This window comes from Coregonus clupeaformis, chromosome 33 (assembly GCF_020615455.1).
Source record: "Coregonus clupeaformis isolate EN_2021a chromosome 33, ASM2061545v1, whole genome shotgun sequence".
In the NCBI taxonomy this organism is placed as follows: domain Eukaryota; kingdom Metazoa; phylum Chordata; class Actinopteri; order Salmoniformes; family Salmonidae; genus Coregonus; species Coregonus clupeaformis.
Window position 1 is genome coordinate 6,590,384 of NC_059224.1, and position 12,867 is coordinate 6,603,250.

Here is a 12,867-nt window from a genome sequence, read left to right on the forward strand (position 1 = left end):
TGCGGGCTGCAGTGGAGATAGCCAGGAAGAGGGGAGCTGATCTGGGGTGAGGGAGTGAGAGTGGAGGTTGCCAGTCAACCAGAGGTGAGAGCAGCGGCGGCCGGGGTGCTGGGGGTCACCAAACCAGAGTGGGTCGACGAGTTGGGAGGGTTAGTCAAGACCGCTTCGCTTGTCATTGAGAAGGGCTCCAGACAACATCGCAGTGTCAGCTCAACTTCCATTGTCTGCTGGGGTTGTGGCCAGACTGGCCACATTCAGCGGGAGTGTGGCAGATTCTCCAGTCAACAGGGAAACGACAGCGGGTTCTCGCGCAGGGGCAGCGCGGGCCCATTCCTCCGCCCCGAACCCACAGTAAGCAGAAGATGTACCCAGCAGTGCAGGCAAGAGGGTGGGGACCTGCTTCCCCAGGGTGTAGCGGCCACCGTGTTTCCTAGTCCGGTAGTTGTGGTGGGACGTACCACCATTGGGGACTTCTGCAATGTCATCGTCAAGGTAGAGGGGGTGGAATGTTTGGCCCTGGTCGACACGGGCTCTACAGTAACCCTGGTGAGACCAGACATACTACCTGTTGGGGGTGCGGGTGGAGCCGACCTTTGTCCAGCTACGGACTGTCACGGGGAGCTAGCCCCATGTTAGGAAGTGTCGGGTGTCTGTGACTGTGGGGGGAGAACTGTGGGGTGTCCGGTGTGGGTAGCAGCGGTACAGGACCCCTGTATACTGGGAATGGACTTTTGAAAAACTGTGGGGCTCAGTTGGACTTAGCTTTGGGCACTTTGAGGCTGTCGGGGGGCCCACAGTGGGAATGTCGCCTACGGGAGGGCCAGCAGGGGGCAGGGCTGTCCCTCCGTCTTCCTCCAAGCTTGCCGAAACTCCACTGGTCGTCCCGGCTGCTCCCTTGGTCGTTGTGCCATCCCAGCAGCTGTCTCCGGCGGCAACGACCTTCACTCCCCATAATGGTGCAAGCACAGGCATCCCAGTAGCCCAAAACACACTGGCTCCTTCACCCCATCAGCCCGACGGGGGGGAAGGAGGAAGTTATCGACGCCGTTGAGGCTGTGTGGCTGAAAAACTGTCAAGGTCTGGACGAGGGACAACAGAGACAATTAAAGCAGCTGCTGTTTGACTTTAAAGATAGCTTCGCTTGGGGGGAAGATGAGGTAGGGCAAACGCACCTGGTTCAGCACGACATCGACACTGGGGACAACCAACCCATTAAAATTCGGCCCCGTCGCATTCCCCTTGCCAAGAGGGAAGCAGCAGCCACAGCTATTGCTGACATGTTGCGGGCTGATTTCATTGAGCCATCAGATAGCCCGTGGTCCGCGCTCGGTCGTCATGGTGCCTAAGAAAGGGGGTAAACTTAGGTTTGTGCGGACTACAGGGGCCTAAATTCTGTCACCATTAAAGACTCTTACCCCATACCGAGGATCGATGAGTCGCTAGACCACGTCAGAGGGTCCTCGTGGTTCTCTTCCCTTGATCTGCGCAGCGGCTACTGGCAGGTGCCCCTCTCGCCTGGGGCACGTGAAAAAACGGCCTTCTCCACGGATAGGGGCCATTGGCAGTTCAAGGTGCTGTGCTTCGGGCTTTGTAATGCTCCTGCCACCTTTGAGAGGCTCATGGACAGAGTGCTGGCGGGGGTTCCGAGAGACGAGTGTGTCGTGTACCTAGACGACATATTGGTACATGGCACGTCGTTTGAGGGGGCACTGGGGGCACTTAGGCGAGTGCTGGAGAGGATCTCGGGGCGGGGCTAAAATTACACCCGGAAAAGTGCCATTTCATGCAAAGGGAGTTGGCGTTCCTGGGTCATCAGCTGGGTGGTGAGGGTATCAGCACGTTGCCAGACAAAGTGGAGGCTGTGAGGGGGTGGCCAATTCCCAAAGGGAAAAAAGGAGGTTAAGAGCTTCCTGGGTCTGGCATCCTACTATCGTAGGTTTGTGAAAGGGTTTGCGGGGATAGCAGCTCCTTTGAACCACCTTCTCAAGAAGGACACTGTCTTTCAGTGGACCGAAGAGCACCAGCGGGCGTTTGAGGCCCTCAAACGTGCCCTGGTGGAGGCCCCTGTCCTGTCCTCACCAGACCCAAACCGTCCGTTTATTCTGGACACCGATGCAAGCAATGAGGGCTTGGGGGCCGTGCTGGCTCAGCGTGGTTCTGACGGGGAACACGTAGTAGCTTATTACAGCAGAACTTTTGATAAGGCTGAAAACGCTACTGCGTGACAGGAGGGAGCTTTTGGCTGTCGTGGCAGCAGTACGCCATTTCAAGTACTACCTGGGGGGCCTGCCGTTTGTGGTGCGGACGGATCACTCCGCCCTGCAGTGGCTTCTCTCCTTCAAGGAGCCAGAGGGTCAGATCGGTTGGAGGAGCTGCAACCCTACGACTTCCAGGTGGAGCACAGGGCCGGCCTTCGCCACAGCAATGCAGACGCCTTGTCCCGCCGCCCGTGTGCTGAGGACGGCTGTGGGTACTGCGCCAAACGGGTGGAGCGAGAGAGGGAACTGTGCATGGAGGAGGGAGTCACCGCCACGGTGAGTCAGCTGAGGGTGACAGAGTGCCGGGAGCTTGAGGCTGTGGACGTCGGGGGAGTGGAGGCGTCGCCAGGAGGAGGACGAGAGCTGCGTCCTGTGCTGGGGTGGGTGGAAGAGAGAAGACGACCGCCATGGGGGGAAGTAGCCCCTCTATCACCAGTCACCAAAGGACTCTGGGCTAAATTCTCAGTCCTTAGAGTGGCTGAGGGAGTGCTCCAGAGGGGGTGGAAAAAGCCAGCTACTGGAGAAATGACGTGGCAGGTAGTGGTTCCCAAAAGGCTGCAAGGGAGCGTGTTACAGCAGCTTCACGGGGGAGTAGGCGCAGGGCATTTTGGGGTCTCCAAAACGTTAAAGCGCGTACGTAAAGGCTTCTATTGGGCCAGGCACAGGAGGGATGTGGAGGACTTTTGCAGGCAGTGCGATGAGTGTGCTGCTAAGAAAGGACCTCCAGGTCAGTCACACGCCCTCCTACAACAATTCCCAGTAGGGGAGCCCATGGAGAGACTGGGGGTAGACATAGTTGGACCGTTTCCAATCACAGACAGCGGTAACAGGTGGATTCTAACTGCTATGGACTACTTCACCAAGTGGCCAGAGGCTTACGCTCTCCCAGACCAGGAGGCAGAAACAGTAGCTGATGCATTGGTAGGGGGAATAATCAGTCGGTTCGGGGTGCCACAGTCTATACACAGCGACCAGGGGGAGAAACTTTGAGTCACGGGTGTTCTCAGAGTTGTGTAGACGGTTAGGCGCGGAGAAGACGCGCACTACTCCGCTTCATCCCCAGAGTGATGGGCTGGTGGAAAGATTTAACAGAACATTAGCACAACAGCTGGCTATCGTTACCTCAAAACACCAGAGAGATTGGGACACCCACTTACCGTTTATTCTCATGGCATGTAGGTCGGCTGTTCAGGAATCGACTGCGTGCTCCCCCAGCGCTACTAATGTTAGGTCGTGAGTTGCGCACCCCAGCCGAACTGACGTTTGGCCACCCTCCTGATAACGACGACGGGGTTTTGCCTGGCCCGAACTATGTTCGTCGACTGCAGAACCGGTTAGAAGCGGCTCACACCTTCGCAAGAGAGCAACTCGAGAACGCAGGAATGCGCCAAAAGCGCCACTACGACTCACGCGCTAGGGGAGGCACTTTGGAGCGGGAGAACGCGTGTGGCTTCACAACCCCACGCGCAAGAAGGGGCGGTGCCCAAAGCTGGACAGTGCCTGGGTGGGGCCGTGCCTGGTGATAGAGAGAGTGGGGAGGTGACGTGCCGGGTGGAGGTTCCCCCACGGGGCAGGAAGGTGGTGGTCCACCGGGGACCGATTGGCGCCCTACAGAGGGAGGAAAACGGTAGGGGAATGGAAGTGAGGACTCTGATGTGAGCACACGGGGACAGTCTAGCGAGGAGACTCTAATGCAAGCTGAGCCTGGGACGGGGCTGCCTCTTCGGGGGGTGCTGGAAATGACATTGGGGCAGATGAGTGTTCTGGGGTCCACCAGTGAGAGTCAAGGGAAGGCACAAGAGACTGATGCGACCTCCCGGGTCGTTTTAAGGATTTTGTTTTGTAACCCTAGGGGCTAGGGTTTAGAAAGGAGGGGGCTATGTAACGACCCTGTATTGTGTTCTGTGTTCATGGATGTGTTATCGTTCTCATGGGTACTAGCAGGGGTTAAATATGCCAGGACAGATGGAAAGGTTGGGGGTATGATGGGTAATCCCGCGGGATTTTGGGAATGATTAAATAGGGGTTACGGTCTCATCTCTCTCTTCTGTTCGGGACCCTTGATTTGACATGTTCTATTTGTGTATGTTCGAGGTTTAGCGGCGTGGGTTGTGGCCTGAACAATAGCCCATTTAGGAATAAACCTGTGTTCTGCCTGTACACCTGGTGCCCGTCTCTCTTTTACTTTATGACCCAGCTGGGTCATTACAATACAAAACAAGTCGTGTGATTGTTAGAAAGAGCTTGGGCTGGTATCTAATTTCCTTATCATTAGGATATTAATTCATTTGAACATGTTCAACGTGTTCCTTGGAACATGTTTAACGCATCCACTTCATCGGCAATAACAAACGCGAATTCCATGTGTGCCATTGCCGCGTTTCCAAGAAACAGCAGTTGTGCATATTTACCTCCCTCGACTTTACTCGACTTCTGTCTACAGTCGGCTACTTTTGGCTTCCCACTCAAACGCGCCTATTGTGTCTGACAGTTTATAGTAGTGTCAGTATTCCCTCCAAGTAACGTCATTGGTTGTTGGTGAGATGGGGCGGAAGCTCTGGCGGAGGGAATCTCATTAAATCAAATCAAATATGAAACGGTCAACGTTGACGCGTCATTTTTTCTAGCGCGGTCTTTTATAAAATGTAGAGCCTCTCCACAACGTGACTTGATTTCAACAATAAGATATTAATGGACCCAACAAAGTCGACGAAGGATTTCAATAAAAAGCCAAGGTAAGGGCACAATTTATAAAGTAGGTCTAATGTCTGAACATCAAATGTTTGCTGTAAATTTCAATGATTTGCTTATCCAGCGGAATTAAGAGCGCTACCTAGCTATCTAACTTTTGTCTAGCTACCGATTTAGCTAACTTTAGCTAACATCAGCTAACCAGCAGGGATGAATACAAATATTGTATGTGAGCTAATATTAGCTACCCAGGTATCAAAAATACGTTTTATACAAGTTTTTTTTAGGTGTTGGATTGGTTGTCTAAACATTCTGAATGCATTCAGATAAACGTTCGGTTTTGGTTAAAGTGTAGGTGGCAGATTACGTTTTGTAAACATTTGTCATAGGTGTTATCAACGTTTGGTCAAAGTTGGTATTAGTGTAATTTACAATGTTGGCTATTAGTTCCTTTTTAAAAGTTAATGAACATCAACCAACGTTTAACAAATGTTGGTAATAGCTGTATTTTACAACGTTGGTTTGGTTGGGTTTCAAACGTCCATCAACGTTCGCCATGCTGGTTAAGTGTTCATCTGTGATTTAAAAGTGCTTTGGTCAAAATAGCAACTCCCCTTTAATCCTTTCTGCTAAAACAGCCTTTCTAGGACCCAATTATGTGTCTCCGTTCTAATCAATGATGTTGTCACAAACAGTGTCACCAGCAAAGCACCCCCACACCATAACACCTCCTCCTCCATGCTTGAATAGCGCTACCTAGCTATCTAACTTTTGTCTAGCTACCGATTTAGCTAACATCAGCTAACCAGCAGGGATGAATAAAAATATTGTATGTTAGCTAATGTTAGCTACCCAGGTAGCAAAAATACATTTTATAAACTTTTATTTTTAGGTGTTAGATTGGTTGTCTAAACATTCTGAATGCATTCAGATAAATGTTCGGTTTATCTGAATGGGGTTTATCAACGTTTGGTAAACGTTGGTATTAGTGTAATTTACAACGTTGGCTATTAGTTCCTTTTTAAACGTTAATGAACATCCACTAACGTTTAACAAATGTTGGCAAACGTTGGTAATAGGTGTATTTTACAACGTAAAATTTCAAACGTCCATCAACGTTTGCCAATGTTTAACAAACGTTGGTTAACGTAGGTAATAGGTCTTATGTGCGACGATGGCTTCAACTAATAAACACAGGAAATTTCAACTATATATACAGTACCAGTCAAAAGTTTGGACACACCTACTCATTACATGTTTTTTCTTTATTTTGACTATTTTCTACATTGTAGAATAATAGTGAAGACATCAAAACTATTAAATAACACATATGAAATCATGTAGTAACCAAAAGAGTGTTACACCTGTTATGTTATATTTGAGATTCTTCAAATAGCCACCCTTTGCCTTGATGACAGCTTTGCACACTCTTGGGAGTGACCAAGAAGCCGATGGTCACTCTGACAGAGCTCCAGAGTTCCTCTGTGTAGATGGGAGAACCTTCCAGAAGGTCAACATCTCTGCAGCACTCCACCAATCAGGCCTTTATGGTAGAGTGGCCAGACGGAAGCCACTCCTCAGTAAAAGGCACATGACAGCCCGCTTGGAGTTTGCCAAAAGGCACCTATACAACTCTCAGACCATGAGAAAAAATATTCTCTGGTCTGATGAAACCAAAATTGAACTCTTTGGCCTGAATGCCTGGCACCATCCCTACGGTGAAGCATGGTGGTGGCAGCATCATGCTGTGGGGATGTTTTTCAGCGGCAGGGACTGGGAGACTAGTTAGGATCGAGGGAAAGATGAACGGAGCAAAGTACAGAGAGATCCTTGATAAAAACATGCTCCAGCGCACTCAGGACCTCAGACTGGGGCGAAAGTTCCCCTTCCAACAGGACAACGACCATAAGCACACAGCCAAGACAATGCAGGAGTGGCTTCAGGACAAGTCTCTGAATGTCCTTGAGTGGCCCAGCCAGAGCCCGGACTTGAACCCGATCAAACATCTCCGGAAAGACCTGAAAATAGCTGTGCAGCAGCGCTCCCCATCCAACCTGACAGATCTTGAGAGGATCTGCAGAGAAGAAAGGGAGAAACTCCCCAAGTACAGGTGTGCCTAGCTTGTAGCGTCATACCCAAGAAGACTCGAGGCTGTAATCACTGCCAAAGGTGCTTCAACAAAGTACTGAGTAAAGGGTCTGAATACTTATGTAAATGTGATATTTCCGTTTTTTTAATAAATTTGCAAAGAAAATAAAAACCTGTTGTAGATTGATGAGGAGAGAAAACGATTTAATCAATTTTAGAATAAGGCTGTGACGTAACAACGTGGAAAAGGTCAAGGGGTCTTCATAACCTCTAAAAATTAGGGGTTCAGCAAGGGTTCTAAGATCCTCAGTTCTTCGAAGAACCTTAGGGTTCTTGGCACTGAAAATTACCCCCAAAAAGTTCTTCCAAGAACCCTATAGGAGGTGGGGTTCATCAAGGAACCTCCTTAGTTGGTGGGGGGTTCTTGCAGGAACCTAACTGCCCAACTGAAACATTTGGATTTGAATTTGAAAGGACAGCAGGTGCAGGCACTTAACTGAAAAATTTAAAGATCTTCTCAATTTAAGATGAGGTTTGTCCCTTGTATGATCTAAATGTATATTGTAGTATGACGATACCATCTATCTTTTCATATTTGTGCAAATCTTTCTAAAACAGAAAATGGATACAATTCAATGGATATCAATCAACAAAGAGGTAAGAATATGTAGGCTATAAGAATATGTTGAAGGCTAGCTGTATTGGGTGCAGATGACTGAACTGCTCACTTTTGTGTCTGTGTCTGCAGGTATACAGACGAGGAGGCATACAAAGGTATGTCAATTGGTATTGGTATGCTATGCATGGCACATTTACCATCCTCCTCCCTTACCTCTTCAATGAAAATCCCATAGGCCTCTACATAATGGACAAGGTATGTGTATGAAAACCATTATCAAAACAGTTTTTTTCATTCACATTTACCACAAAACCCAAGGTATGAATACTGTCCTGTGCATGTTTTGTTAATCATCTGTATAATAAAAAAAAATTGGGATTCACAGACTTCACCTTCCCTACACCTCTGATGAATATAACAGGAAACATGTTTGATCACCATGCACTGCAAAATCATTCTGGCTATGGATACGGAGAACATCAACACTAAGATCAACACACCAGAGGATATACCCATTATACTTGGGGTTCTGCTGGGAGTATACCTCATATTTAGATTTTTGTATTCTGCTTTGCCACTGAAATCATAATAAACTAAAATATTGTGTTGTTATTGTTATGCATATTATTATTATTAATAATAATAATAGGGGGGTAGTTAGAAAATGAACCCCAAAAGGTTATTCAAAAGGTTATTTGAGGAACCATTAAAAGGGGGTCTTAAAAGTTTTTTTTTTTTTAACCCTTTTAAATGGTTATTCAAAGAAATTAGTTTCAATTTGAAGAACCCCTAAAGGGTACTCCAGGAACCTTTTCTTTTTAGAGTGTATTTTCCGAATGCACTGTATATGTATATATTGATGACACATCAGCAGGTACTTAAGTCCTAAAGTTGAGAGCCTGTGACATTTTATTACAATAATAATGACAGGAAGGATAAACCGATATTACAATGCTTTGCTTATATCGATATTAAACTACACTACCGGTCAAAAGTTTTAGAACACCTACTCATTCAAGGGTTTTTCTTTATTTTTACTATTTTCTACATTGTAGAGCATGGCGTTTGCAACGCCAGGGTTGTGGGTTCGATTCCCACGGGGGGCCAATATAAAAAATAAAAATAAATGTATAAAAAAATAATAATGTATGCACTCACTAACTGTAAGTCGCTCTAAATAAGAGCGTCTGCTAAAATGACTAAAATCTAAATGTAGAATAATAGTGAAGACATCAAAACTATGAAATAACATATGGAATCATGTAGTAACCAAAAAAGTGTTAAACAAATCAAATTATATTTTATATTTGAGATTCTTCAAATAGCCACCCTTTGCTTTGATGACAGCTTTGCACACTCTTGGCATTCTCACAACCAGCTTCATGAGGTAGTCACCTGGAATGCATTTCAATTAACAGGTGTGCCTTCTTAAAAGTTAATTTGTGGAATTTCTTTCCTTCTTAATGCGTTTGAGCCAATCAGTTGTGTTGTGACAAGGTAGGTGGGGGGTGGGTGTACACAGAAGATAGCCCTATTCGATAATATTATGGCAAAAACAGCTCATAATTACTTTAAGACATGAAGGTCAGTCAATACAGAACATTTCAAGAACTTTGAAAGTTTCTTTAAGTGCAATTGCCAAAACCATCAAGCGCTATGATGAAAGTGGCTCTCATCAGGACCGCCACAGGAATGGAAGACCCAGAGTTAACTCTGCTGCAGAGGATAAGTTCATAAGAGTTATCAGCCTCAGAAATTGCAGCCCAAATAAATGCTTCACAGAGTTCAAGTAACAGACACATCTTAACATCAACTGTTCAGAGGAGACTGTGTGAATCAGGCCTTCATGGTCGAATTGCTACAAAGAAACCACTACTAAAGGACACCAATAAGAAGAAGAGATTTGTTTGGGCCAAGAAACATGAGCAATGGACATTAAGACCGTTGGAAAAGCATTCCAGGTGAAGCTGGTTGAGAGAATGCCAAGCGTGTGCAAAGCTGTCATCAAGGCAAAGGGTGGCTATTTGAAGAATCTCAAATATATTTTGATTTGTTTAACTCTTTTTTGGTTACTACATGATTCCATATGTGTTATTTCATAGTTTTGATGTCTTCACTATTATTCTACAATTTAGAAAATTTTTTAAAATAAAGAAAAACCCTTGAATGAATAGGTGTTCTAAAACTTTTGACCGGTAGTGTATATCGATATCATATCAATCGAATTATCGATATTGGTGCCCACCACTAATATTTTACCATTAACATTGGTCCCCACTTTAAACGAAGTGTAACTTATAAAGGCTTTATATAGCATGCATCATCTATAAGCATGTGTCATACTCTATCAGTGCTGTATAAAGGGTGACATAACCATTTCTACTGTAGGCTAAATTGCCACGTGACATAACACGCTATGTATGTTTATACACCATTTATAGAGTATGACATACACTTAGATGATTTGTGAAGCATAACCATTTATGCAGTGCTTATGAAGCCTTTCTGTAGTGCTTATGAAGCAATTATGTAGTGCTTGTGAAGCATTTGTGTAGGCTATAAAGCCTTTTTAAGTTGTACTTCGTTTAAAGTGGGACCCATATTTACATGCCTAAATAAATACATACTTTGTAATAATAGTGATGTTTGGACTGAACGGGTCAGTTCTGCAAGTTTTCCAATTAGGCCTATTGTTTAAGAAAATCGAAACTACAAACTTTTGACAAGATTCCTGAGGTGATGATGTCATTCTGAAACAGTCACGTACCAGTGAAGAGGCCTCAGCGGCAAAATGGAAACAATTAGACTTTGTCCTAGTCTACATCAGCGGCTACATTGTAATGATTTAATTCAGAGAACATTTGGTTAAAATATTCGATCCAGGCGCCTGCGTAGTAGCAGTGTACTGCGGAGGGAAATCCCACTCCCAGTTCAGATGTGTGTTGGGGGCGGTTGTTGTGAAATGGGGGTCCTGTAGCCGATGTGTGTGAATGTAGGCTAGTCCTGCGTGTGTGCTACATGTATGCTTGAACGTGTATATTAAAATATTTCGAATTATTAGAATAGTCCGGCCTACATATAAACAATACAATTATTTCAACCTAGTAGGCTACCATGGACAGTATGTGCGATTTTATGTTTTATAAATAGCCTATGCATGAACTGCGGTCTCATTGAAGGACACGAACGAGGGGCATTAGTAAAGCAATCGGACCTCAGATCATCATGTCTACGTCGGCTACGAACAATGGTAGACTCCATACGGACGAGAAATACAAACAACGAAAATACCAATCTTTTCTCTTCTATCAGGCCGTGCGGGATCTAAAGCCTGTTTGGATGTTGGAGGACATGCGGACAATGGAGACCTTTTACTGGGAGGAAGACGCCAGCCAGAGGTCCTACACTCCCTCGGAGGCATTGCTGTACGCTATCGTACATGACCACCAAGCCTACGCTCAATACTTGCTCAGTCACTACACTGATGAAGCACTGGCCATGCCCGGCGAGCGCTTTTGTTGCTGTCCATCCTCTGCCCCGCATTTGGCGATGGCTGTCAGGTATGACAGACGGGACATACTGGGTCTCATATTGCAAGAAGCGCATCGATTACCTAGTCTGCGGTCATATATGAACCGAGGCGGATGTTTTCACATGGAGGACGGTAAAACCCCACTACATCTGGCCTGTGAGCTCCTGCGCTCAGAGTCAGTTATTCTGTTATTGGGCAACGGCGCCTCGCCACAGGCAGAAGATCAAAACGGTATGACGCCACTGGATGTCATTTTGGAACAGCTGTGGGACTCCAAAGTGAACATTGGGCCCAAAAAGCTATGTCTTGACAACTTGTTAATGTTTATGCCTGAGATTCGTTTCAAAATGAAGAGTGCACTCGAAGGAGACCCAGTTTGTTGGTCCAAAGTCCTTGGTGAGGACAAATTCAAATACCTCGTTGGACAGAAGCCAGCGCCACTGTTTCTCATGGCTATGCAAAAAATTCTGAGGCAGCTTCCCCCAGAGCAGTTCCCTGACAGCCTGGATGAGCTTCCCATACCTTCCTCATTGAAACCACTACCCTGCAAACAGCTTGGACAGCTGAAAGTGTTTTAAACGTGTTTTAACAAGTTTTAAAACTGTCTACATTATGTATTTATATGAATGTTTTAGCATGATCAAGATATCTGTGTGATGAGCATGTAGGCCCTATGTATGATTGTATCAATACAAACCCCTTGTATGAAATTAAGAAGCTATAAGAATGGGTGCTAATTATGATAATATCTGTGATTCAAGTTTCATAAATAAATGAAAAAGGTATTTGTGTAAATTATTTACATTTTATTTTTCAACCTTTTTATATAAGTTGTATGCAAATGTCTCAGACTGGAGACTACAGTATAACAATATATTTTAATTGTCGTGCTGAATTTTACGCTTTTATAGCCTACAGAACAAAGACAATGTGTGATTGGTTATCTGTATTGAATGATTACCTCAATTATGTTTAATATCTTAATAGGAACTTTTAAACATATTTAAAATGCCACTAACAATTCCATTATGCTTCTCCAGTGATGGCTTTCCTCATTATCAACATAATGCTCAAGAGAAAAGAGAATTTGAGAAACTAATAAATCGAAACTCGCATCATTGTTTTTTCTCTTCAGTCTTTTATCATTTGAATATAAGTGATAGGCTTATAAGCGTATTGATTGGTATATTTTATATTGCCTTAACTGATTGTTGGATCATTAGTAGTCCGCAGCAGCAGAGTGACACAGCTCTGCTCTCTCCCGGACGACTGTGGCCTAGATGTGTCATAGTGCTGTCTGTGAACTGTTTTCATTCTCCACCATTGCCTCCGAACATAAGGACTATTTAAATGCCATGTATACGCTTTATAAGGTCTATTCAAATGCCCTTTATGAGGACTATTTAAATGCCATGTATACACTTTATAAGGTCTATTCAAATGCCCTTGATAAGGACTATTTAAATGCCATGTATACGCTTTATAAGGTCTATTCAAATGCCCTTTATAAGGACTATTTAAATGCCATGTATATGCTTTATAAGGTCTATTCAAATGCCCTTCATAAGGACTATTTAAATGCCATGTATACGCTTTATAAGGTCTATTCAAATGCCCTTCATAAGGACTATTTAAATGCCATGTATACGCTTTATAAGGTCTATTCAAATGCCCTTTAT

At 45.1% G+C, this 12,867-nt stretch overlaps 1 protein-coding gene across 1 annotated transcript; it reads left to right on the forward strand.

Annotated features, from left to right (window-relative positions):
* Positions 1–10,574: 10,574 nt before the first annotated feature.
* zgc:112001 (uncharacterized protein LOC550384 homolog) lies at positions 10,575–12,308 on the forward strand. Its single transcript, XM_041861074.2, has one exon. It carries the CDS (start codon positions 10,882–10,884, stop codon positions 11,764–11,766), a length of 885 nt encoding a protein of 294 aa, XP_041717008.1. The 5' UTR covers positions 10,575–10,881; the 3' UTR covers positions 11,767–12,308.
* The last annotated feature ends 559 nt before the right edge of the window (positions 12,309–12,867 follow it).

Bases quoted from the DNA above. Each gene is read 5' to 3' on its own strand.
- zgc:112001 (XM_041861074.2), top strand. From the start codon at position 10,882: ATGTCTACGTCGGCTACGAACAATGGTAGACTCCATACGGACGAGAAA.